The sequence below is a fragment of the Melanerpes formicivorus genome, unplaced genomic scaffold, assembly GCF_026170545.1.
Source record: "Melanerpes formicivorus ecotype bairdi unplaced genomic scaffold, bMelFor1.0.p_v2 SCAF_4, whole genome shotgun sequence".
In the NCBI taxonomy this organism is placed as follows: Eukaryota; Metazoa; Chordata; class Aves; order Piciformes; family Picidae; genus Melanerpes; species Melanerpes formicivorus.
In genome coordinates this window covers 37,430,998-37,457,222 of record NW_027142356.1, presented here as the reverse complement: position 1 = coordinate 37,457,222, position 26,225 = coordinate 37,430,998, and the positions used below count along the sequence as shown (strand labels likewise).

Here is a 26,225-nt window from a genome sequence, read left to right as displayed (position 1 = left end):
CTCAGCCAGCCTGGGCTTAAACACCTCCAAGGATGGGGCCTCAACCACCTCCCTGGACAACCCATTCCAGGGCTTCACCACTCTCATGGTGAAGAACCTCCTCCTCACCTCCAGCCTGAATCTCCCCACCTCCAGCTTCATTCCATTCCCCCTAGTCCTATCACTACCTGAAAATACTTGCCTGAAAAATAGTGGCTCCTATTAATTTAGCTAGTTCAGTTTTGATTAGTCATTGTCAGGACAGTGACAGCAGACTTAACCTTTTCTTTCTGATCTCTTAACAGTCAACTAGAGAGAGGGGAGAATGTGGGCAGGGAAAAAGCAACAGGAGATTAACCTGCTCACACTTAGAAAAGGACATCAACTACCTAACCACACTGAAATGAAGTCATTTTCTCAGAAGTGCCTGCATCTCCATCATGACCTGACAGCTGACTCATAATATCCATGAGGCCTTGAGCAACCTGGTCTAGTGGACCCTCAGAGCAAGAGGTTGAAACTCAACCATCTTTAAGGTCCACTGCAAGCCAAACCATTCTATGAAATGCCATTCTAGCTAAGGGATTGCAATATCCCAACAGAACAGATGGGATAAGGTAGTTTGTAATTAAAAAGTGTACACAAACTAATTAAAATGATGATAGGTTGGATGTGATGATCTTGAAGGTCTCTTCCAACCTGGTTTATTCTATTCTATTCTAAATGATGGTTTGAAAACCCTGACTGTCCAAGCCTTTCATGTTCCTTTAAATACACCACCATCCATCTTCTCCAGATCATTTCCACAGATTCAGAGAATGCTTTGGAATTGGAAGGGACCTTCAAGATCATTGAGTTCCAAACCCCCTGCCACGGGCAGGGACATCTGCCACTGGCCCTGGTTGCTCAAAGCCAGGCTGGATGAGGCTCTGAACACCTCCAGGAAGGGGAGCAATTGGTTAGAACACCTGCATCCAGCTGTTATGGGGTGACTGGGCAGGTCATCCCAAGAGTAAATGGTCACTAGCCAGCAGTGTGCACTAGCAGCCCAGAAAGCCAATCACAACCTGGGCTGCATCAAGAGAAGCAGAGCCAGCAGGGCCAGGGAGGTGATTCTCCCCCTCTACTCTGCTCTGGTGAGACCACACCTGGAGCACTCTGTCCAGTCCTGGAGCCTCTATTACAGGAAAAATCTGGAGGGGCTGGAAGGTGTCCAGAGAAGGGCCAGGAGGATAATTAGAAAGCTGGAGCATCTCTCCTGTGAGGACAGACTGAGGGAGTTGGGGCTGTTCAGTCTGGAGAAGGCTCCCAGGAGACCTCATTGTGGCCTTCCAGTATCTGAAGGGGGCTACAAGAAAGCTGGGGAGGCACTTTTAAGGGTGTCAGGGAGGGATAGGACTGGGGGGGATGGAAAACAAAAAAAAAACACCAACAAAACAAATGAAAAAAACAACTAGAAATGGGTAGATTGAGATTGGCTGTGAGGAAGAAGTTGTTCCCCATGAGGGTGGTGAGAGCCTGGCACAGGTTGCCCAGGGAGGTGGTGGCAGCCTCATCCCTGGAGGTGTTTGCAGCCAGGCTGGATGTGGCTGTGAGCAACCTGCTGTAGTGTGAGGTGTCCCTGCCCATGGCAGGGGGGCTGGAACTGAATGATCCTGGAGGTTCCTTCCAACCCTGACAATTCTCTGATCCTATATTTATAACTTCTATTTTGAAAGCTGTACACTATTGACTGAAGATGCCCCCTATGACTTCTATGAGTTCTAATGAATTAATTTCAAGTTTTGGCTAAGAATTTCCATCAGTGCAGCACAATGAGTCTATTTTTATAAAGCTTTATCTGTTCATTCACAATTATGAATTTAGCACTGCAGCAGAAGCAAGTGAAGGGGGAAGAGGGAGATGCTTCACCATTTGCAAGGGGTGACAAACTCCATCTAAAGCAGCCCCCAAGACAAACTGTCTTCACTGGCAAGCTTCATGAATTCATTTCCCTTATCTCTCCCTATTTAAAGGCTTACAATCATCTCTAAGCTTCTAATTCAGTGTTTCAAACTTCATCAGGGTTACTTAAGGAGCAGTATGCATGCAGGCTGAGAGTCACAGATCCTGCTCAAGTTTCTTCAGCACTAATAAGTTCACTGAAAAGGTGTAGAAACAGGGGAAAATATACCAGTGTGTACTTGAAAATCTCCCCTTCAAGGTCTAAGGTCTAGGCATGGATTGCAGCTGGTAACACAGGCTGTCTGTATGGGGCAGGACCAAGCCAGCTGGCACCAACAGAACCAAAGTCCTCTCAACACTACAAGTTTTGAAAACTTCCAAAGTCAGTACACTCCCATTCTACCTTCTCATGTTAACACCCAGTGTGTTGACTCTGTTTTCAACGTGCTATAGAATATGGAGCTCATTGCTCAGAAAGGAAAATCTGGTTTGCATTTTAATAGGCCCTTACATGGTCCACAAACACATCAAGCACAAATTAAGACTCTAGATCCAACTGCTTGAAAACCTAACTTTCAGGGAAGCAAACAAATACTCCTAGTTTTCATACTTCTGAGGTCCAAGGATCCAAGATGTTTGCCTTCAGCATGATTCTGGAATAAGGAGCACAACTGTTGTTTTTTTTTAAATGAGATTTTTCCCTCAGGCTAGAGGTTGTGTAGCAGATCCACAGCATTAGATAATGACACAGTGAGGACTAAACTCTTACCTAACAAGTATCTTGACACAAAACTTGGTTTGCCTTTCCTAAGAGCCTGCACACAGCAATGGAATAGCAAGGTACAGAGCATGTATTTTTAATTCCTGTTTGAAAATCCTCTGTGCTTTGAGAGCTGTAGGTACAAGCCAAGACTGTGATACTGAGAGGAAAACACAAACTAAGCCTTCACATCATGATGTTCTGGTGTGTGTGTCCTTAACTGTTTACATCCAACACCTGTTTTCTTGAGACTGGGTGAATCTCACTGTGACCCAGAAACAAATACACAGGGCCCTGCATGAAGAGTTGTTAGACACTGGAACAGGCTCCCCAGGAAGGTGGGTGAGTCCCCATCCCTGGAGGTGTTCAAAATACACATAGATGTGGTGCTGAGGGACATGGTTTAGTGCCAGACTTGGTAGTTAGACAATGATTGGACTCAAAGACCTAAAACATCTCCTCCAGCTGAAACAATTCAGATTCTTTTCATTATACATCATCTGGTGTAAAGATTCCCTCCCAAGGGAAAAATCCATTCATGGTTCAAGGTGATGCTATGAACATCAATGAACAGAATTCAAACTCTTACTATGTAAGGGTGCAATTCTAAAGGTGGTGTTTGGAATCCTTCTTTCCCATTATCAGCCTATGTATGAGATCAGCCATTTCCAACTAAGAACTAGATTTGTTCCTCCAAGTTTGCCAGTGTCATTATTTCACTAATCCTTCCAAGAGGAGGCTGTATTCCTAACAGCCTGGAACTGAAGGTGAAGGCTATTACAAGCTCCCCACTACCAGATGTGCTTGAGTTTAAGATCCTTTAGAAATCATCATCTCTCTCAGCACAGAGCCCTACTGAAATGAACATTCTAGTAACTATATATATATAAAACATTACTACCATAGTTGAAGAGATGACAGGAACACAGCACAAGCAGTCAAGGCAAGTATCTCCCAAAGCTGTCCATGGAAGGATTAAAACAAACAAAAAATCCTTGAGTTTTTCCTTCAAAAGCCAAGGAGGAATCATCAGCCTTTGGGCTCAGCTGTGCTAACACCACTGATGATGACAGTCCTTTGACAACCTTCAGACTACTACTATTTTTGCACTGAAGGCAAGCAGGAGACTCTCATTTCCTAGATCTCTTTGTGTTGCTCCTCTAAGTGTGCCACTCTAACTGAGAAACACACAAAACCTGCATCACTCCACAAGCATTTGAAGCCACAAATCACCTCTGGTAGGCCACAGCCTCTTCTGGAGAACACACACTGTATTTTTGCACTGAGAGCAGACATTATCATAGTATCAGTCAGGGTTGGAAGGGACCACAAGGATCAGCTAGTTCCAACCCCCCTGCCATGGGCAGGGACACCCCACACTACATCAGGCTGGAAGAAGAGACACTAACCACTTCTTTTGCTTAATGCCAGATCCACACAAGCTCAAGTCCCCTGAAGGCTTATCCTCTGTTACCAGCACACAGCTTCTAGGAAGTTTGCCTCTACAGCAGAAGCCATGGTAAACAAGCAGGCCTAGAAGCCCCTGATTCCATAAACTCGTTTCACTGTAGGCAGCATTCTCTGGGTACAACGTAGGAGGAAATGGCTTTGCAAATAATGTGCTCTGCACTCCAGCACGCTGCTGTGGAGGTTCCCAATTTCAGAATGATTTCTGCTTGACAACAGTGAGATGTCTGACCTCCAAAGAACATGACAAGCACCAGCTCCACCTGAAGAATAAGCATGGGAGGAGGAGAGGGTTTGCTCTTTGTTCACAGAAGGCTACAGGGGCGTTTTGGCCATTTGACACTGCAGCCAAATTGGAAGAAACCTTTCCTTGACAGAAACAGAGCTCCAAGACTGGGATCAGCTTTCAGCACATAATTTCACATTGCCCAGCATGCTGAAACTGAAAAAAATGAAAATCTTTTCTTGAAGACCAAACCCAAAAGAGGCACTGGGCAGCAGAGAAAGCCCCAAAACCTTTAGAAGAGGACAGAGAAAAATCCAAACCACAACACAACCTCCTGTGGCCCACGGCTGGCACCTGGGCTAACCTCCTCTTCCCAAAGCAGGCTGAGGTCTTTCATTTAATATAGCCTTACACAGGGACAGAATGAGGGCTGGAGCCATCAGTTATAAACTGAGAGGCAGAAAGCTCTTAATAACTATTATTATACCTAAATTACTGAATAAGAAATCAGGCTCTCAATTTTCTGAGCTGAATTACACCAATCAATCTCTCTCACAACCAATCTTACTTTCTAGGGGGGGGTTTTACCATCAGGGTCTTGGCAAAGGGAGAGCTGAATTTCATGAAGCTCTCCACTTAAGATTCTAGAAACATTCTGTCCTTGCTTCACCTCCACACTGTGTGCAGGTCTTTGGCTAAGGTGTAAAGCCTTCTATCAACTGTTTACCTTTTGTATTTTCCTATTCCTGAACAGCAATAAATAATGTGGAGAACACACACTGCTTTTTGGTTCTCATAAGTGCTAGGTATGCAAAGCAAGGAAAGGGAGAGTTGAATCTTCCCTCTTCTGCATCAACAGATCATTTAATAGATTGCAGTGTAGCTACAGTTGTGCAACCCTATTAAACACAATGGAGCTACAGAGGCATGACCAGAGGCTTAATTTGGCTACCAGCATTTTTCTTACTCATGCCAGATAATGAAAAGGAAAAGCTCCCAGCCCCATTTGAGGCTGACAGAAGAAATACATCTTTTACATTTCTCTTCTGCTTGCCAATGTATCTTCCTGAAGATATTTGGTATGGAAACATGGGTTTGAGTCAGTGGTGAAACATCAGCATAAACAGAGCTCAAATTCTACTGACTGCCACAGTGGCAACCAAACTTTCTGGCTGCATAAATCACTTTCCAGCATCAGGACAGCCCTGCACCTATGGTGCAAGTGTGTACAGTCCTGTACTCCCACAGGCTCTGAATTTAGGGTACATAAATACTGAGTGTCTTGCACACAGAGGAGCACATTCAGTGGTTTCTGAGTGACTGAGGCAGACTGAGCATACACACACTGAAAATCCAACACTCAGCACTGGCTTCAGTTAGGCTACACCTACTTTTTCAGTTAGGCTACACCTGCTTCAAAAGAATACAGTGCTGGTGCACATGGTTGTAACCCATTTGCACATCTGTTGCCCAAGAGGGAAATGGAGCAGCACCACTTTCATTACCACTTGACTGCCGACTATCACCTTGCCTGGGCAATCTTCAGCTCTCCCTTACCTGGTCAGCATCAAATCACAATATGACAGGCAGAGACTAGCTGGACTTCATGTAAGAAGGGAGTGGGCTCCAACTACTTTCACTTTTCCCACAGGGTGTAGATTGAGAACAGCCAATCCGGACCTTGTGCATGTATACAGGAAGATATTCTTCTATCTCTTAGAAGTTGTTTTTTGAACAAGCAAGTTTGTCTATTTTGACAGCTCTGTCTGTTTCAGGGCAAGGAGGAGTTCCTTACAAGCTTCCTGTATGACCAGGAAAAGGTGAGCTGTGAACTCAGTCTAGATGTGCTTACCAAGATCCCCCAGATTAATCACAGGCTATGGTTCCACGCAGAGAAACCAAGCAGATTCAAATACCATTTCCATTAGTATTTAAAAACACAAATCATAGCAGCTATTCAACTTTAGATAATCCAGCAGTCTTAGCTCATGGTAAGATGACATACCCATCATGTCTACTTTTCTTAGCAGATAAATCATCTCCTGCTGCAGGTCTCCTCTTTTTCCTTGGAGGCATCACTTTACTAAAGCAGTCTGAGGAACTGCAAGACCGGAGACTTCCTACAGAGGGAATTAAAAACACCAGTACAAGAAATGAAACTGTTGCAGACCAGTTAAACTGTGTCCACTAATAGGCATATTACAAAGGGAAGGCAGCAAATGACTGGATTTAAAAGTTACCCCCCAAAAAAATGGTCTCCTTTAAACAGCAAAAGCCATCTCACTTGTATGTGGTGTTCTATGGTCAGCTTTCTGTGAAGGCCAAAAGTACTACACCAAAATGTACAGCAGTGCTGCTTCAGTCTAGCAAAGGCTGAGACTACCCTGAACAAATCCTCCAACAGGCATTGCTTTCAGTCAGTTACTGAAATCAGAACTTCTGAGAGCTGTTCTTTACTCTTTTAAATACAAGTGTGACTCAAAAACTAGAGCACCTACCTCTAGAAAACACAACCTTTTTACGTTTAAGCCCCAAGTTGCTTGTGATACAGAGAGCAGGAAGGGTTTTGGTTGGTTGGGTTTTTTGTCTTTGGGAGAAGAGTTGGGGGGAGAACATTCAGCAAGCACTAGGCAAGAAAAACAAGTGGCTGGCTCTGTCATACTGGGTAATTCTCAAAGCATGAAGGTCCCCAAATAGGAAATGGCCAAGACAAGACACTGATACAAATCAGATGGCAGTCTTTCCCCCTTCTCCCCTCAGCTGCATACTCCTATGGCTCTAGCAGCCTTTCCCCCTCTCTTCTCTCAGCTGCATATTCCTATGGCTCTGGAAGCCTTTCCCCATCTCTTCTCTCAGCTGCATATTCCTATCGCTCTGAAAGCCTTTCCCCATCTCTTCTCTCAGCTGCATATTCCTATCGCTCTGAAAGCCTTTCCCCATCTCTTCTCTCAGTTGCACATTCCTATGGTTCTTGCAGCCTTTCCCCCCCTCTTCTCTCAGCTGGATACTCCTACAGCCTTGGTAGTTCTTCACTGTGCCAATCCAGCTCACCAAACCTGTAGATTAATTAACCCAAGCAAAACAGAGTAACAACTTTCTACACATTAGCACAAGAAAGAGCACAGGACCAGCCCTTCTGACCACAGCAGGTCATTAAATTGCCTGTTCTGTCTCATGAGAACAGTAGGCTAACACTCCAGGCAACATTTTGTCCTACTTTCATACACTGAAGACCACAAGGACACCTGAGAAAGATGGAAGAGCAGCCCCAAGAACTCTCAATGCTCCAAGTGTCACACAAAGAATTGTAAAAGGAAAGGAAGAGAGAGGTGAGGTGTAAAAACCCAGACACAAAGCGATGCCAAAGACACTTGCAAGAAAATGTGAAGAACTCCAGCACACCCAAGCTACTTTCCCTCAGCTTCAACAGCATCCAAGTGTAGCTATGCTTTAGTACAAAATAAAGATGCCCACAGAATCTTTTATTTGAAATCACAGCACAGAAGCAAGCAATAAAACTGATTGCTTCTTGAGACCAAGGGGAGCAGACTGAAATCAGAGGCCCAACTACTACCTGCAATCTTTTGCTTACCTATTCTTGGTACCTTTGAAAGTCTCTCTCCTGTTGTAGGAGAAACCTTACAGCCTCACAGGCTTTGCTAGTTGTATTTTAAGTCCAACATGCACTGAATCTATTTATGATAGCTACAGGCACTGGATGCTGATAAGATGTAGGAAAAAGAAATCACACACACAAACCCCTGCCCTGGGTTTGGGCAGCTGATGGTTATTTGATTGGGAAAAGAAATCTGCAAGGCCTCTGTGTAGAGAGAAGCACAGCAAAAGATGTAAATAAAAATACAAAACAAAACAGCTACAGAACCACCAAAATCATTTTGTCAGATCTGCAAACCCATATGAACCAAAGAGTTTAACCCAAGAATTCCTGCTTGAAGTCCTCTCCTCATTAAATGACAGGACATTTCCAGGAAGATCACCAGCTTTGCCTAAAGGCTTCAACTGATAACCAGAATCCACCAAAACCCAATTTGTCCAACGACTCACATGAAAAACTTCTACCTTCTCTTGGTTTGGCTGTGGCTAGTTGTAGCTCTCAAGCTAACAGAAAAGGGAATCACAGAATGAAGAAAAAAAGAGATAGCTCAGAAATGGGCAAGTGGCTGTAAAAAGCACATGGACATTCCTCTCACACATACAGACACTGGGTGGACAAACACTGCACGTGCTTTCAGAGAGCTAACATCCTAAAAGGCAGCAAAGACTTGGTCCAAACTTCACTGAACTGCTGCATGATCTCTAAGCTGCTAAAATACAGGGCACAAGAACACTACTTCCTTTTGCTACTGGCACCAGTACACTGGATTTGAAGGGCAGTTATAATTCCTCTGTCACAAACTCAAAATTAAACCAGCAGCCTGTTTCTCTTTTTTATGTCCCTCTAAAGCTAAAAAAATACCAGAGTCTGGGGGTTTTGTTTAAACTCTTGCAACCTCTTATTTTACTCTACAGCTCACTAAACATCAGTGTTAACCTTCCTTACACAGAGCTTTCCAGTTCTAAATGCAGTTTCCAAGTTTAGCCTTTCACAACTCATTCCACTTCTGAATCTTCACTTCTGCTCATCTGCAAACAACCATGCAGTGCCCTCTGACTCCATGCAAAGTTTGACAGGAACTTTACTTACCGTGAGCAGCTTCTCTGATGTGATTATCTTCAAAGTTTCTTAGTCCTGGGTCTCAACTCAAGATTGGCAGAACCATCCTAGTTCTCACTGGGGTTTTTTTTGACACTTGAAGCTAGCATTTGCAAGATAGAGCCTCCAAATGGCTGCTGAATAGGCCACCATCAGCGAGAAGCCTGCCGAGTATAAATGTTGTTTGCCAAAAGTTCTATTCAGTGCTTCCAGATTTGCAGGAGACAAAGCTACCAAAGGGGAATAGCAACTAGAGAGCTAAAGCTCACCCTAAGAAATTTAAAACAGTGTGCAAGATAATCACCACGAGAGGGACACTCCTAAAACAGCAACAAAACCAGAACAGAAAGGAAAAAACAGAGGTCGAGAAGTAAGAATTCTACCGGCTGCGCCCCCACAGACACGATTGGTACAAACATGAAGTCTTCACCTTCTCTCTCAATGATGCCTGTGAATAATCCTGCTCTTCTGATGCTTAAGAGGGATGTTTCAAAGGAAAAGTAATTAGAAGCCACGAATGCTGAAGCCATTGGAAAGACAGAGCTGCTCACTTAATGAGCCAGCGAGATCGCTATGAGCACGCTTAACCATCACCCATTCTCAGATACAAGATGAGAACACTAAATCCTCATCCAAACACCAAACAGCTTCTAATTTGCTGTAAAAGGGGAAAAAAAATTAAAAATCACCTCCTCTATCTTGAATTCCACACTACAGAACTGCTTTGGACTCGAGGGTTGTTTTTCCCCCCCATCCAAAACAAGAAGAAAAAGAGCAGAAGCCAAAGTGAATTTTCTTCTACCCCTACAAGGCTGAAGAACTGCGCTGGAGTCTTGTTTTCACTGAAGACATGACCTCATTCTTTTCAACAAGCCAGGTGACAACAGAAAGTGCACTTTCAAAGACATTTTGGTCTGGGTAGATAAATAAAGACAGAATTTAATAACCAAATCATGACTTGAGGCTATTAACACATTGATAGATTTGTATTCATGATATAATACACACACCCACCCCCTTCTTATTTCAAACTTGAGGAGGAGAGATTTCCAAGCTCATCCATGTTAGAAGAAACTGCTTTACAGAATCTGAATGCCTGCTTTTCTCACCCCTACAAACCTCTGAAAAGGCTGCCCAGGACACATTTACAGCCTACCTTATATTTCAGACATATATGCATGCTGAAATCTGTCATCAGGTGAGTGGAATTTTGAAGCAAGCTCCAGCTTGGCTCCCAAATCACTGAAGGGATTTTCAAACTACCACCCTCTTAAGCTCTTAGACATTTCAGATCATAGATGTTTAAGCTCTTAGATATCTAAGACTAAGGCAGACAAGAAATCTGGCTAATAGTTAGAAAAGACATGATTTGCTCGATGTAATTTAAATGTCCAGTACATTTATTGTTAGGTCAGAAACAATTCCCCTGAAGTGCAAGAGTGCTCATTAAAGATATTAACCTCAATTTGAAATACTCATTTTTTTAAATAGCTTTTAGAGATCTCAACCAAATTTAGATATAAGTTTGTATCAAATCATACTAAAAGCAGGGCCCACAATGTAATAACATTAAGTAGGATAGTGATGTCAGAAATCAAATACTAGCCTTTAAGGATACCTCTTGCTCCAGGAGATTCAGAGTGAAAAGCAAACCAAAACCAAACCCAAAACAACTAAACCTCAAAACTGAAAAAAATTATCTTGAGGTTGCTCTGGCAGCACTCAAGAGGCTCTTTTGCAACAGTCATTAACATGACTTTGACATGAGCTCTGGACACAGAATCTCCAATTCACTGCATGTATGCAGGTCTGAAAATTGCGTAACAAAACAACAACAACAACAGTAGGTCTGGACACTTCTCACTCTGCAGTCAGGAACACTGGTAAATAACACTACCCCAAAACCTAGGGACCTTGAAACCAAGCCATTTGCAAAGGTAAACCTTTTACAGTTACACAAAGCTCTTTCAGAGATGTCAAGTCCCACAATGAATGGGCCCAGGGAACTGCACTATGCGATGGCCAAGACAGCTCCTTGAATCCATGCTTGGCCCTCTATGAGGAAAGCCAAGCACACGTTCAGACTGAATTCTCCTGCAAGTTATGCAAACACTGCAGCTTCATCTTCTTCTACAAGGAGACATAAGACAGTGTAGAAGCATAAGAAATGCTAGAATAGACCAGACCAGACGAGACCTTCAAGATCATCGTGTCCAACTTATCATCCAACACCACCCAACAAACTAAACCATGCAACCAAGCACCCTGTCAAGTCTCCTCCTGAACACCTCCAGGGATGGTGACTCCACCACCTCCCTGGGCAGCACATTCCAATGGGCAATCACTTTCTCTGTGTAAAACCTCCTCCTAACCTCCAGCCTAAACCTCCCCTGGTGCAGCCTGAGACTGTGTCCTCTCGTTTTGGTACTCAAGATGAGGAGCCTGCCAGCATCCACCTCAACTTTCATTTTCCACTTCATACCTCTGCTTTGAAAGGATTTTTTAAGCTATTGGGGGGAAAGGGAAAAAAATTTAACCCCCCCCACAAAACCAAAACCAACCAAAACAAACAATCCCAAACCACGCAAACAAAACCCAACTCAACACCACCAACAAAACAACCCCCACACAAAAATCACTCTCTTCACTGAGATTGTGTCCAAAGCTTTGGGAACAGCTTAATTCAAACAGCACATTGCAGGCAATAGGGTAACCATGAGTACCAGTCTAAAGTGGCTCATCAAACTCATCATTCTGTATTAACACACTCAAGACACCTTCCAACAGACATGAGAAGAGCTCTGAGGCTAATTTCTGACACTGATCTTTAAGACAGATGTGCTAGGCAAGAGACAAGACAAATTCCAAACACTGTAAGCACACCTACTCTTATTATTGATTAGTAACAGAAGGCCACTACCTCAATACTTCACAACAGCTTTTTGTGATCAAAAGTAGACAAAGATTGTGGAATACATTTTCATACATGAAATCAGTGGATCAGAAAGGAGACAATTCCAAGTTTCCATCAGGAGATGGGAGAAGGCATCAGCTCTAGCATATGGACCACAAACCCTCTCACTGTCTCAAACTACTGGCACAGACCTCTTTGGCAGAGGCTTTTCATTTACATGCTCAGCTAATTGCAAGTATCAAACAGCTAACCACACTGAAGAAAAATATTTCACAGAAGCCCTCTGTGGCTAGAGTAAGATGAAACCAAGTCACCTGTCACAGTATGGAGGAGGGTAGATAAGCCCTAAGAAAGCTCTGTCCCATCTGAAACGATGCAGCCCTATGCACCTCTTCTCATTGCTCTATGCTAAGAGTGCTAGATTTGCATGTCCCAGAAATGTCCAGGAAGAGCTGACAGATCTCCCCACTCTCCCAAGAGCTCAAGGTAACATCAGCAAACACAGCCAGCACCTCAGGATAGAGAAAAACTTTGAGATAGATGGCAGGACAGATATGGTCAGTTTTAAAGAAGAATTCTGCTGAGTGATCAGGGTCTGAAGTCAGTTAAGTTATTTTCCTTCCTCCTTGTGTATCACGCCCGAAACACAGAAAGGAAGGAAGAGAAACAAATCAAAGATGCCAGCTGGTAAGCAACAAGCATGAAAGGAGGTAACAAAAGCTGAAAGATACCAAGTCACAAAGCACAAATGCTGATCAACCAAGAATGGCAGCAAGCGAGTACCAGGCAGCCGAGATGAAGGCCTCTAAAAATGACATTTTAGTGAACAGAAAACAGATTTGGTCTAAGAAACAGCCCTTAGACACTGACCAAAAATCTGCATGAGAGACAGAACAATCTGCATCAAAGCCCCCCTAAGACCCCCCTAAGGCTGGGGTGTTTGGAGCACAGCATTTAAACTCGGTCACAGGCATCACAATATCCACAAACGGGCTCTTGCTTCTGCTCTGTTCTCACCAATGCTCTTTCAAGAGTCAAAACACTGTAAGAATGTGGAGATTCTGCTAGTCTAACAGGTTGAGTCCAAGGAGTGAGGCAATTTTTTTTCATGAAGTCTTCTAAAGTACTTACACTAAGAAGCAGTAAAATGACAGACACTGCTGAAACCTGTGCAAGTCCTTCTTAACTGGAGGAACTGAAAGCAAAAACTTACTTTGAAGAAAGCTTTGGGGGGGAAATAACCAAAATAATTGCTCTCTAAAACTCCTCTAGGCTTCTGAAATGTGATTTTTGATGATGTTAGAGAGACTTCCCTGCTGAAGTTTGTTTCAATCTACTTCTACCACATCCTTATTAAATACCTGTCTGGTGATCGTCTTGACCAACGTCCTCTGTCAGATTCTGCAAGAGAGGAGGAAGGATACAGTTAAACAAGACAGCAACCTTCAGCATTCACTAAACATTTCACATCAACTGCTTCAGGAGCACCTAGCCAAGACTGCAGAGCCTTTGTGCTTTCAGTTCCTATTCATCTAGAATGTTACCCTTGCAAATTTAGCTTAGCAGTTCAAGGACAATCTTTAAATTCAACTGGAAAAATGTTTTTGACAGCTTTGGTTTTCAGAAGCCTGTTTCAAGAGCCAAAACAACTATCCAGTGGATGGGGCAACCTCCATTGTTGTCCTGAACAATTCTATTGACAAACGCAGCATTAGAAAAAACTGAATTTGCCATCTACTGCAGAAATGGCTTTGCTTGAGGATAAACACACAGATGTGCTCTAAAGAAAACTGATACAAAGCCAGCTGAAGTCTTGGGAATGAGTTACCCCCTTTTGCAGTCAGTGGCTTTTCCGCTGCACTTGCAGTGCATACACAGAAGCCACACTGGCATTTCCAGCTATGGCTGCACTACAGCAAACCTAAATGCACAGCAAATGAGCAGGGACAGTCTTCACTCGTTGCATGGTTGTAAGAGGATACCTTGCTCAAGAGCTGTAAGGAACTGGATAACCATTATGATTACCACTATTTGATCTAACTAGGAAAGCTGCTTCTGTGGAGACACCATCTAAATCCAGTGCTCAAACTCCACTCTGACTCCTGAAGTATAAACTTTCAGCTTTTACTGCTGATGCTGCTTATCACTTAAGGGATACAAACCCAGCAGCCTCTTACATGAAAAAAAGGAAGCCATGGTCTTTTGGGCTGCCCAGGGAGGTGGTGGAGTCACCATCCCTGGAAGTGTTTAAGACGACACTGGATGGGGCACTTGGTGCCATGGTTTAGTTGCTTAGATGGTGTTGGGTGATAGGTTGGACTCGATGATCTTGAAGGTCTTTTCCAACCTGGTGACTTCTATTCTATCCTTTAAAAGTGTAATCACTTAATGGTTTCAATTACAACATTCAACTGAAAGCCCAAGCTACTCTGCTGAGAGAAAATGGCAAGTCATTACCAGCCTATTGAGGGTGTGGTAAATCTTGTGAATGTTTGCCAGCGTTGATAGGTGAGAATTCAGTTGAAAATCTAGAGAGGAAAAGAAAAAAAGAAAGAAAAAGAGAAAGTTTCATATTTTCTGGCTTCCAGCTGCAGGAAGAGATGCTGTGGGTGTTGTTTCAAAAAGCAACCCCACAGCTGTAAGGCAAAAGCCAGAATCTCTGTTTCTCAGCATCAACATTTGCAATATGGAGTGAACTCTGCAGAAGATATCCCACATCATGCATGTTTCTTCAGGCATGGATGACCCTCAGCAAAACAGAATGACCACTACATGCCAAACTGTATTTATAACAAACACACATTACCTGTTTCTCCCTTTAGCATGGAAATTATGCTTCCCGGGTTACCCACTCCTTCTCTCTGATCTAACCCAAAACTAACTCAAGCACCATGGAACACCCTAAAACCATTCCTAAAAATGCTAGGAGAATTTTATTAACACACATGTCCTTGCCTTTAGACCAATCTCCTTGCAAGACTAAGTGACTGCTCCATACAAATCTCATGTTCCAGCTGTGTAAAGGTAATGATAACGAGGAGAGGCTGAGGGAGCTGGGGTTGCTTAGCCTGGAGAAGAGGAGGCTCAGGGGTGACCTCATTGCTCTCTACAACTACCTGAAGGGAGGTTGTAGCCAGGAGGGAGTTGGTCTCTTCTCCCAGCACCAGAACAAGGGGACACAGTCTCAAGCTGTGCCAGGGGAAGTTTAGGCTGGATGTGAGGAGAAAGTTCTTCCCTGAGAGAGTCACTCGCCATTGGAATGTGCTGCCCAGGGAGGTGGTGCAGTCCCCATCCCTGGAGGTGTTTAAGAGAGGATTGGATGTGGCACTTGGTGCCATGGTCTAGTCATGAGGTCTGTGGTGCCAGGTTGGACTGGATGATCTTTGAGGTCTCTTCCAACCTTGGTGATACTGTGAAACCAACAAGAATCTCAGAAGCTGGCAAAGGCCAGCTGACAGGGGTCAAAATCAGCCAGCTCCTCTGCAGCACTTCCAGTGCACTGAAGCAGCTTATCCCATCAGAAACCCCTGTGCAAAGGCACTCTGGTTGAACAAAGACAGGTGCTGTCTGACAGGCAAAGTATTTCCAGCTCAATTCTTGCCTATGTGAAAAGCTGTCATGTGCCTACTGTCACCTAGTTAACACATTAAAGCATTTCCACTATGAGACACTTAATTTGGCTCTGCCTAGTAACTGATGCAACGCACAAGGTCAAAAACATCATTCCCACCTTTCCAATCCTAGCACTTCAAATGAGTGTTTTCAACAGACACTTAAGATGAGCCAGAATCCAAGGACAAAGAGGAGTCATCATTAAATATCAGATCCCCAAGTCAGTGAACCACACTGCTGTGAAGGTAAGAAGTGGATCTGAAGGAACTGCCTGCTGTAAGCATACTTGCTGCACATACTGCTATGCTCTTGTCATGGTGATTGGAAACTCAGAAGATAGCTTTAGGAAACATAAATGTCATTAATTATGTTAGCCAGAGAGTATCATTGCACCAATTGCTACCCATCTTTTAATGGGCTGTCCCAAATCTACCACCACAGGAGTTTCTCTAACCCTAAGGTGCTGAATGTGAAGCTTCCAATGCGAGATACACTTCTCTCTATCAAGCCAAAGACAGCTCTCAGATCTTCTTACCAAGACCTTGAACAAGGTGCTACATTTCTTCCTGCAGGAAGTGCTCACTAAAGTTCCATTTTTGCTAGTTAATACTAAGCAAAACCATTCTGCAATCAGAAAAAAACCAAACCCAAACCAACCCCAAGTTTCTTAACCAACTTCCAATGTGACATAAAGGAATTAGAGGAAAAAAAGGGGGGGGAGAAGGCACATAAAAGCCATTCTGAGGAAGGGCCAGATTAAAAGCTAAGTTTTATTTCATTAACTGCCAGACCACAGCAAGCTTTCTGGAGTATTAGAATTTCTCCCTTATCACTCAGCCTAAAATATACAAAGGACAGGAGTCTTTAGAGAAGCTATTTATACCTGGAGGTAACAAGCTGAGAACACTGGGCAGGTAATAGAATCATAGAATTGTCAGGGTTGGAAGGGACCTCAAGGCTCAGCCAGTTCCAACTCCCCTGCCATGGCCAGGGACACCTCACACTACAGCAGGTTGTTCACAGCCACATCCAGCCTGGCTGCAAACACCTCCAGGGATGAGGCTTCCACCACCTCCCTGGGCAACCTGTGCCAGTGTCTCACCATCCTCACAGTGAAGAACTTCTTCCTAGCATCCAATCTGAATCTACCCATGTCTTTTGGTTTTTTTTCCATTCCCCCCAGTCCTATCACTCCCTGAGATCCTCAAAAGTCCCTCCCCAGCTTTCTTGTAGCTCCCTTCAGATACTGGAAGGCCACAATTAGGTCTCCTCCAGACATTTAATTCTTTTTATTCTAAGCTAATATTAAACAATAATTTCAGATGATACTCTTAGAAGCATCAGGGAAAAATCAATTAGGATTATATTTATATATATATATAAAAATATATATATTATATTTTATATACATACATATATATATATATATATATTAGGTATCATCTTTGAAATAGGAGTATTCCTAGACACTTCAAAACACCAAATTCACACCAGTATGTTTCACATATCCACTGGAAACAGCCTCATCATTTTAAGTTGCCAAGTCAAAAATAAGTTACATAATTATGATGGACTCAAGAGGGGTTACACAAATAGGACTTATACAAGAGGTGTCACACCTTGGCTCCACACTAACTGCTTTATCTTTAGGAATACAGTGGACCAGAGCCCAAAGCTTTCTCTCCTCTATAGGGAAAGCTCACAAAGTAAGAGTATTACCCCAAACCAAACCAGGTTTCTTTTACAAAGGCTGTTAAAAAAACAAAGGAAATGCTAGCAGCAGCAAATGAACTAAGGAAGTTACCCTCAGAGCTAAGGCCACCTTCTGAACTGGTCAGTGTTTGTCCTATCTATATTGCAAGACAGACAGACTAAATATCCAATGCCATTGAAATGGCATATTTTGGGGGAGGGAAAGTGGGTTTGAAGAAAAAGAATGATTAAAAAAAATAATGAGCTCCTGTGCTTAAATAACCATCTTGAAAAAATAGCTAAGGGACAGCATAACAAGCAAGTGATTTAACAGCTGCCTGCAATGATATCCTGCAGGTTCTCTTCCCTCCACCTCCCAAATTCCCACACTTAGGCAGCCTCCGAGCTGTGCCTGCCTGAGCTCCTTGGTCAGCCTGCTACCCCAGGAATCTTACCCACAAAAAAATATCAACCAACAAAGCCTGCCAGCTGAGTGCTCTGAAGCAGCTCACCAAGGAGATGCAACACCAGATAAGCAGATTTCAATCCAGAAGCAGGGAAGGTGCCCCCGAGTGGGAGCAACACCATGGGCTTGTGGCAGCAGCAGCAGTGTTCTCCCAAGCCTCACCATGAGAAGAGAGATGCATCACAGGAAGGGGACACACACCATGGCTGAATATAATCATAGCATTGTTAGGGTTGGAAGGGACCTCAAGGATCAGCCAGTTCCAACCCCCCTGCCATGGGCAGAGACCCCTCACACTAGATCAGGTTGCTCAGAGCCACAATAATAATAATGAAGAAACTCATTGTGTGTGAAGCTATTTTTCACTGAATACAAGCTTCAAAATACATTAACTGGTCTGAAAATATTTTGGTTTGTCTTTCCTGCAGAAAAAAATAAATATATAATAATATATATAATGAAGTGCCACACAGTTTATAGATCTGGGATCAGAAGGAAATCTGCTTGCTTTGTGGATGCAGCTGGAATGCCTGCCAAGCCTTTAAGAGGGGGATGTGTCAAAGAGGAACACGTATTTTGTTGATTATTTTCCATGCAGACATTAGTTTATCTTCTAGCAAGGACTGAAGCAATGGAAATTCCAAATGGGCTTAAATACCCTGCAATAATTCAGAAAGTAATGGACAGAGAAAAATATATCTGAGAAAAACAATTGCAAATCCAGACAGGAAAGAAATGCCAGAGCCAACCTAGTAACCATGGAATTCACATCTTGTCTGCAGTTCATCATTGAAGTCTGGGTTAGTGAATGAGGATCATATGCAATTTAACAAACAGCTTAAAAACAGCTTTTTAAGTATTGAATATTAAGGTTTATACCATGGACCTGACAGTTACAGAGAGGTAAAAGAAAGAGCAGCTAGGTGTGCTTGCTTCCATAACAAACTAGACAAAAGCATTCTACACCGTCATGAAATACAGTGAACAAAACCCTCAATGCATCTTAGATATAAATACAGATATAGATTGATGCAGGTGAATTGACCTTAAATACTCAACTTTCTTATCTGAAATGAAAAAACTTCCAAGGTCAAGCCCAATTTTTCTTGCTGCAGGGAATGATGTGCTGCCAAACTGTATCACACAAAACCACACGAGCCAGCAGTGTGCCCAGCTGGTCAAGAAGGCCAATGGCATCCTGGCCTGCATCAGGAATAGTGTGGCCAGCAGGAGCAGGGAAGTCATTGCGCCCCTGTACTCTGCATTGGTTAGGCCACACCTTGAACACTGTGTCCAGTTCTGGGCCCCTCAGATTAGGAAGGACATCGAGACATTTGAACATGTCCAGAGAAGGGCAATGAGGCTGGGGAGAGGCCTTGAGCACAGCCCTGTGACGAGAGGCTGAGGGAGCTGGGGTTGCTTAGCCTGGAGAAGAGGAGTCTCAGGGGTGACCTCGTTGCCCTCTACAACTCCCTGAAAGGTGGTTGTAGCCAGGAAGGGGTTGGTCTCTTCTCCCAGGCAACCAGCACCAGAACAAGAGGACACAGTCTCAAGCTGTGCCAGGGGAAGTTTAGGCTCAAGGTGAGGAGAAAGTTCTTCACAGAGAGTCATTAGCCATTGGCATGGGCTGCCCAGGGAGGTGGTGGAGTCACCGTCCCTGGAGGTGTTCAAGAGAGGACTGGACGTGGCACTTGGTGCCATGGTTTAGTCATGAGGTCTGTGGTGCCAGGTTGGACTGGATGATCTTTGAGGTCTCTTCCTAACTTGGTGATACTGTGATACAAATATCTACAAAAAGGGTGAAAAAAAAGAGGAATTTTTGCCTATGTGCTTACTGATAGAGTCACATAACCTGCCTGAAGAGAAGACTTAGATCCTGCTGTCAAAATTATCACTTGAAATCTTGGATGAAAAGACAGATACATGGATCACTACAATTACTACAAAATTGGTACAAAATCAGCACCAAACCCCCAGCAGCAGCCCCAGTGCTAAACCCCCAGCAGCAGCCCCAGTGCTAAACCCCCAAGCAGCAGTTCACTCCAAGCCTCCCTGAAAAGCTTCCACCTTGTTTTACTGAGTGAATAATCTGTACAAGAATTGCACAGTAAGCCTAAATATATTTATCCTACACACACAAGCCATATAAACTCTGCATTAAAAATTAAGTATGGAATTAGCTGCAGTAATATTACTTTCTTACTCTTAGGATGTGTTTGACTCAGTAGAAATATTGTGAGGCATTTTCTGTAGTGTTCTGTGAAGAAAATAATAAGGGAACTAAACACACAGCAGGCAGCTTCAGGCCTGAAAAATTAAAAATGGAAGGTTCATGCTTGTATTTAACTAGTCTCAAATAATACTACTGGAGAAATTGGAATAGGACTGGAAATAAGAGTCAAAGTGCTGTCATCTTATCAAAAAAACCCCAAACCAAACCCAATTTAATCTCCTGTGAACTACACCTTTTCATGCTCTGCTGTCTACTTTCAGAATTACCCTAACAGCAAGACAATTTATCCTGATGAATGAACTTAACAGCTCAAACCTTTGGTGAAAGCCTTCAATACTTACTGTCAGGATTTCTACATTCATGAGTAAATGCAGAGAACAAAATCAAACCTTGCCCCAGGTTTAATTTCCTTTATACAGAAGCAGCACAGCACACCTCAGAACTGAGATTCCCAAACTGCAGGAGAGAGCAGCTAGGAGCTGACTCGGCAGTCTTCTGAAAGACAGGATTAAGAATTCATTCCCAATGTGTCTGTAGCTGAACCTGCACAGCCAGTGACACCTTTTAGCAGGGGCAGCTTGCAGGACAGACCTCCTTCTGGGTTCATGAGCCAAGAGGAAACATGCAGGAAAAGGGAAGACAGAGAAGAAGAGGCTCAAAAAGAAGTGTCCTCCCTGAATTTGGTGGGCTTGGCCTTCCAGTATCTAATGGCCTTCCAGTATCTGAAGGGGGCCTACAGGAAGGCTGGGGAGGGACTGCTCAGGATCTCAGGTAGTGATAGGACTAGGGGGAATGGAATGAAGCTGGAGGTGGGGAGATTCAGGCTGGAGGGGAGGAGGAAGTTCTTCCCCATGAGAGTGGTGAAGCCCTGGAATGGGTTGTCCAGGGAGGTGGTTGAGGCCCCGTCCCTGGAGGTGTTTAAGCCCAGGCTGGATGAGGCTCTGGCCAGCCTGATCTAGTGTGAGGTGTCCCTGCCCATGGCGGGGGGGGGGTGGAATTAGATGATCCTTGTGGTCCCTTCCAACCCTGACTGATACTATGATAAGGCATTATTCAGAAAGCAAGGAAAACACAAGTGAATTCCAGCCTGGACAGAAAAGGACACAGCTGACTGGAAAGTGTGGTGGCATGCCCCAGCCAAGCATGAGAAGCAACCAGACACAGCCATTAGGTCCTGCAGCACCAGGGAGCTCTTTCTCCCACATGTGTGCATAGAGTTGCCCCAAGCTGAGATCTGCTGCTGCCAGCAGTGGGAGCCAAGCCTGCAGCTGCAAATTGGTGCACATTTTCCAAACTGAAAAGCCCAGGAGCTCTGAAGCAAAACAGTGATTTAAGCTATTAAACACGACCAACAAACCCCAACTACAAAAGGTGGCTGAGATGACAACACACCAAAAACCACTTCTTGTTGCAAGGCAAACAGGCCCACTCAACTCTTACCATTACCCCATGTAAGCAGCCTCTCACTTTATCTACAGGCAAGTATTTTAAAATGACTAAATGCTACAGAGAGGGAAAAGCCTTCATCTTTCTTCCCCCCCCCCCCTCCCCTCCCCTCCCCCAGGAACAAATCCCTTATTCTACCTGGGCATTTAAAAAGCACTCTGCTCCCAAGGCTTGTTTACAAAACCAGCTACTGAGGGCTAAAGTTCACAGAGAATTTTAGAGCAATTTGAGTAGTGCAAGAGTTGTGTAACTGCTGTTTTAGTCTGAATGCATTTCCATTTACCTTAAATTGACTGAACACCTAAGAGCTGTGCTACAGTAGTAACAGACAGGATGGAAAATAACCCCACCCAGCATGCTGGCTAATAGGGGGTTTAGGGTTTGTTTTGTTTGGGGGGAGTAGAGTGAGGAGGGGTGGGTTTGGTTGGGTGTTTTTGTTTGTTTGGGGTTCTTTTGTTTACTACAGGGAAGACCTCACACTAAGCTTATTTCTAGTGCGAAACGTGATTTTCTTGCTGCAAATACAACCTGTGTACCTACTGAATGTATTTGATAAGCATTCCTAATGGAGATTCTTGCCAGAACATACAACTGGAGTGACCAGGCACAGCTGGAAAAGCATGAGTAGAAGCAGTGGATAATTAGAGCCAATTTAAATCCATTTCTAAAGCACACATTACCAAATCAAACAACATTTCAGTGATTCCATCTTCCTTGGACTGTGAACAGACATTCTTTCGGTCTGCAGTTCAAGAACATAGGAAACTGAACAACAAAGTATTCAATACAGAACCAGCTTTACACCCATTTGATGCAAAGATTTCAGCCAGTCTAACTCTTACCAGCAAATTAAGCATCAGTGAGGCAGTTTTGTGTCATCATCTGCCGTGGCCTAAGAGATGTTTGCCAGCACTACTCCATGCCAGAGCAGGTGTCATCTGTCATCCTACAAAGGGCACAAAGCTAATAAAAACTTTGTATCTGGTGCTCTAGCTAGATCAGCAGAAATGCAACCCTGTCGAGTACACCGAGTATCCAGCACCAGGCAGGTCTAGCACGGATCTACAGCTGTACTGCCCCAGCCTCTTGCTCCTTCCTCTCTGCCCAAAGTTACAGACCCCCCAGCTCTGCCAGCAGCACGGGTCATGGGCACACTCCCTAACACACTTTGGGAGGGGGAAACAAACAAAAAACCAAACAAAAAAAATCAACCCTGTCAGTTTAGACAGTAAATGGCAAGAGCTAACCCAGACACGTATGACTGGGTGGATTAAAGAGCGCTCCTACAAACCATTTCACTCCCCAATAGAGCAAGGGAGGCAGTAATCCACAGCTAATGGGCTGTAATGAGCAGCGGCACTAAAGGCAGTCCCACAGTCTGTGCAGTCCCCACATCTGCATCAAGTGCTACAGAGACCTTGTGTCACACCAGCTGGTTACAGAGGGCAAGCTAAAGCCTTGCAGATCTACCAACAATACACACACAGACACATCTATGTAGACACGACTAGCAGACATATAAACCACTGAGTAAAACAGTAGCTGCTTCTCTCTCTTTACAAGCCAAAAGCAGAAAATTCTGTTGACCCTCAAGACTGAAAATTTTTAAATGAAAGCAACTTAATTGGACAGTGCAAGGAAAAATGCTTGGCACACTTCAAAAGGGGGGCTCTGCTCGAAGCCCTTGTTAGCAGCATGACTTATGTAGAAGAAAGAACCACGCCACTAAACACTTCAATATTTAAATTGGACGAGACGTGCACATTTTCATGGGATGTACTGTACTTCCTACTGCAGTGCTTTTTGGCAAGCACAGGACAAAAAAAATTAGGCAAGTTTTCCTCTTCTGCTTGAGGAACACAAACAAAGCAAGGGAACAATGTTTTGAAACAGCCCAAAGCCTTTGTTTTCGATATCTCTAAAATAAGCGAGGGGGGGGGGGGGGGGGGGGGGGGAAGGTAAAGAAAATCCAAGATTAATGATTCACTTAAAGTTAGCACAAAATAAACTTCTCAGACAACAAAAAAAGTAAATTAAAAAGCTAAGTGCTGATACTGCACAACTCAAATCTCATCCTGATACAAAACAATGAAGGGAAGCAGCGAGAGGAAGACTCTTTACCTGCCTAACTCAACTTATTGTATGGCCTTCCACAGAGAAGACATTTCCAATTGCAGTTGCAAGAAACTTCTAAGCAAAGATCTGCAATGGAAAAAAGGAAAGTCAATGTTCCTCAGAATGTGAAAGGTGCCTAGTCTCAGAAAGTAAAGCAGACTGAGCAACAACTACTAATGGAGCTTGCACTGCAAGAACAGATGTGACTCTAAGAAGGATCAAAAAGAAGGCTCAAAAGAACTGCTCAGTCACAAAACAATCATAAGGCAACTTCTCAATGGTGTCCAGAGGTCTTTCCCAATCCCTCCCATTCTTTGCTTCTCCATGTGTACAGATATGCTATGAAGACTTCTGCTTTCAAGCATTTAAATCAATGAGGAGGAGAAAGAAAAGGAAAAAAAACCCCACAGAGCTACTGTGAAGCTACAGTTAATGAGGTTAGTTAATTTAGGAAAACATTCCTGTTTGCAACACACACACAAGGCCATGAACTGCCAGAAAAAAAGAAGTACTGAGGTGGAAGATTCAATCATTCCAAGGGATATTTTTACAGAGAAGCCAGTAACAGCTGAAGGCTGGGAACAGTGCTCTTCCTGTCTTCTGCAGAGAAAGTACAAATGAAACAATGAGAACAGCCCCCAAAGCAGTGCACAGGCTCAAATTCCTGCCTACAGGAGGGAGCACTGCACTGTTTGCACCTGTAGCTTCTGTGTGCAGGGTGAATAAACCTTTATTTAGAATAAACCAAACCAGGTTGGAAGAGACCTTCAAGATCATTGTGTCCAACCCATCAACCAATCCAACCCACCCAAACAGCTAACCCATGGCACCAAGCACCCCATCAAGTCTCCTCCTGAACACCTCCAGTGATGGTGACTCCACCACCTCCCTGGGCAGCACATTCCATAGCACAATCACTCTCTCTGTATAGAACTTCTTCCTAACATCCAACCTGAACCTCCCCTGGCGCAGCCTGAGACTGTGTGAAGACCTGCACCTTGCTTTAGGACAGGGCACACAACAAAGGCACTCAACAGAGAACGCTTTCCAGAATGATCATTCTTCCATTTCCAACACCAGGCAGTGATTTGCTCTTTAATGGCAAACCTTAGCCACCAACATACGATGACCCCTGAATATAAAGGTTAAATAAACCAGAACCACTACAGAAATGCTATCATCTTATGAGTTAGAGCCTTGATCAGGTTGCCCCTGTCCAGGATCTCTCATTTGGAGAAACACAGAGGATTCGAGAAAAACAAGGCCTTACGCAGCACTTCTTTCCATAATTGCTTTCAGGACGATGTCCAAAACTCGAGACCATCGTTCATTAACGTACGATCAAAGCTTCAGTTTTCACTATCTTCCCCACGAGCAAGTTCTGCAGTAATAAAGTGTCTCAGAGCTGCAACTCCTTGCAGGGTGAGAGCACGTTACTGGGAGATGCCACGGGAACTGTGGGAACACCGTTCTGCTGAGACAGCTTGGTGCCCAGCATGCCTGCCTCTTCTTCGCACCGGACTGGGATGGAGCCTGTTCCTGAACCCCCCAGTTACCACACAGCCGTGTAACCCCACCCTCGCCGGGCAACCTGTCCAGAGCATACGATCCCGCCTGCTCTGAAAGCGGAGCCAGAAACTATACGGCAGAGACAAAGCCATCCCTGCGCAACCCCGAAACAGGCGGCGTGATCACCTCTTCTCCCTGCCCCGAGGCCAAACGGCCCTGCCCCAGGCCGCGTCCTGCCCTACGAGAGGAGCAGAGCGCAGCGGCTGCCGGCCCTCCCGGTGGCTCGATGCCGGCCGCAGGGTACCGGTCTGCAACTCGCACCTCAGCGCGGGGGCGGGCAACGTGCCGCGGTGCCTGCCGGGAGTTGTAGTCCTCCACCCGCTAACCGAGAGCCCTCTCGCGCCGGGTAGCCGCAGCGGAGACTCCACCTCCCACAATGCGCCGCGGGCCCCATTCCCCTTCATAGCCCATTTCTCCAGCACCGGCCCGGTGGAATCCGCTAAATTACCGCCCTCCCCCGCTTGCCCCACACAGACCCATCGCTCCCACATAGCGAGGCCGCCGGGCAGCTCGGCAGTCCGCGCCTGCCCTCTTCTTGGCAGCTCTGGCTCTCCGCGCAGCCAACCACGAGGGCCGGCCGCGGCCTCACCCGCTCGCTAGCCGGGTCGGGGAAACTGCGTCACACCTTCCGAGCGCCCCCAGCCCCCTCCGGTATTGCTCCCCTCATCCGCCCCCGCCCGGGCCGCCCGCGCTCAACTGCGGCCCCTCCCGCCCCCATGAAGGAGCCCGTCAAAGGCCCCCGGGGCCCCTGCCCGCAGATACACACACCGCCTCCCTGACCGCCGGTTCCGCACCCGCAGGCCTGATGCCCTCCCCAGTCACCGGGAGCCCGGGCGACACGTTCGGCCAAGACTCCTCGGTGAGGGAACAGGAGAAATCGCCTCCGCCCGGGCGGCAGCGCCCGCCAGCGGAAAGACCAGGCTGGTGGTGCCGGCGGTGGGTGGGCGGGAGCGCGCAGCCCGGCCCGGCCCCGCCGCTACTCACTGACAGCGGCGGCATCCGAGTGCATTTTCGTGCAGCGCACACACTGCCCTGCCCGGCCCGGCTCCCTCTACCCCTCTCCCAATCACAGAGCCCAAGCATAGGGA

The 26,225-nt window shown here is 45.0% G+C and overlaps 1 protein-coding gene across 6 annotated transcripts in view; it reads right to left on the bottom strand.

Moving 5' to 3' along the window:
* DCUN1D4 (defective in cullin neddylation 1 domain containing 4) overlaps window positions 1-26,225 on the bottom strand; it is a 40,359-nt gene extending 14,134 nt beyond the window's left edge. Inside the window, exons 1-4 of one of the 6 annotated variants that reach the window (XM_068137672.1) lie at window positions 26,122-26,225; window positions 14,462-14,532; window positions 13,366-13,405; window positions 6,382-6,496 (exon numbers count right to left, since the gene is read on the bottom strand). In XM_068137672.1, coding sequence (XP_067993773.1) covers window positions 6,382-6,496; window positions 13,366-13,405; window positions 14,462-14,532; window positions 26,122-26,146 — 251 coding nt within the window. In that variant the 5' untranslated portion in view covers window positions 26,147-26,225. Of the gene's footprint in view, window positions 1-6,381; window positions 6,497-13,365; window positions 13,406-14,461; window positions 14,533-26,121 lie in introns of those variants that run through there. The other 5 variants (XM_068137674.1, XM_068137673.1, XM_068137676.1 and 2 more) reach the window with 5 other exon arrangements.